At 68.1% G+C, this 1,127-nt stretch overlaps 1 protein-coding gene across 1 annotated transcript in view; it reads left to right on the plus strand.

Annotated features, from left to right (window-relative positions):
• The first annotated feature begins 67 nt into the window (after window positions 1–67).
• LOC104987245 (coiled-coil domain-containing protein 183-like) overlaps window positions 68–1,127 on the plus strand; it is a 7,192-nt gene continuing 6,132 nt past the window's right edge. The window contains 3 exon segments of the mRNA XM_010838090.1: window positions 68–459; window positions 634–801; window positions 969–1,118. Coding sequence (XP_010836392.1) covers window positions 349–459; window positions 634–801; window positions 969–1,118 — 429 coding nt within the window. The 5' untranslated portion in view covers window positions 68–348.

The following is a 1,127-nucleotide window of genomic DNA, read 5'->3' on the forward strand; positions in this document are numbered from 1 at the left end:
CTGCCTGATGGCTGGGGACGAGGGGGGGTGGGGTGCGCGCTGTAATAGCCTCTACCCCCAACACAAGTGGACAGCTGGCCCCTGCTTTCCCCACGCTGACCCCACCACCCACCTTAGGGGGTGGGGCCAGGACCCAACTCGGGGCCCTTTCTGGGGCTACCCCCTACGGCAGCCACTGAGGAGACACGGGAACCCCCCTCTCTGGACCCCATCACATCCGAGAGGGGATGACCTGATGGGGCCTGCAGCGCTCTGCCCCTTGCGGCCCCAGGAGCTGGGGTCTTGCTACTCAGAAGGGGCCTGGGGAGAGGACCTGGAGGGGCCTGCGGCCGGGTGAACGCAGAGGGGATGGGCCCCCAGCTCACCGCCACCACTCCGCAGTACGACCAGTGGGCCATCTCCAGGGCCTGTGGGAAGGACGTGCCCATGAGGCTGGCCAACAGCCGCTGCACCATGGAGGTAGGCGGCGGGACGGCCCCTCCGCCCCGCCCAGCCGGTGCCCCCCAACTACTCTAGGAGGTGGAGCCGGTGGGGAGCAGAGCGAGCGCCCAGCCCCAGGGTCCCTGCGGAGCTCCCACGTGCTCCGTGACCCCCCCGCGCACCCACTCGCGGGCCGTGCCCTCCCCGGCGCAGGTGGCGCGGGAGAAGCTGCGCAAGTATGTTTTCGACCGCGTGAACGTGCACAACGTGCTGATCCACTTGGTGCGGCGGCGCGGGCGGAAGCTGGAGAGTATGCAGCTGGAGCTGGCCGGCCTGAAGAGCCAGCCGGAGGCCACCAAGGAAGAACTGCGCCTGCAGCAGGTGCGGCCGAGGGGCGGGGCTGAGCAGGGGGCGGGCCCTGGGGAGGCGGGGCTAAGTGAGACCCCGCCCCTAGGAAGAGAGGCCAGCCCCGCCCCCGTGAGTCTCTGGGCTCCCAGGTGGCCTGTCCCCAAGGCACTCTCAATGTGCCCTCCACCCCCCAACCCCAGGTCATCCGTCAGCTGGAGAACAACATAGAAAAGACGACGATCAAGATCACCACAAGCCAAAATATCCACTTCCTGTACATGGACCTGCTGGACCACCTGAAAAAGGTGAGCCCCCTCACCCCGCATCCCAACACCTGCCGCCGCATCTTGGTTCCAGGG

This window comes from Bison bison, unplaced genomic scaffold (genome assembly GCF_000754665.1).
Source record: "Bison bison bison isolate TAMUID 2011002044 unplaced genomic scaffold, Bison_UMD1.0 scf7180017845984, whole genome shotgun sequence".
In the NCBI taxonomy this organism is placed as follows: Eukaryota; Metazoa; Chordata; class Mammalia; order Artiodactyla; family Bovidae; genus Bison; species Bison bison.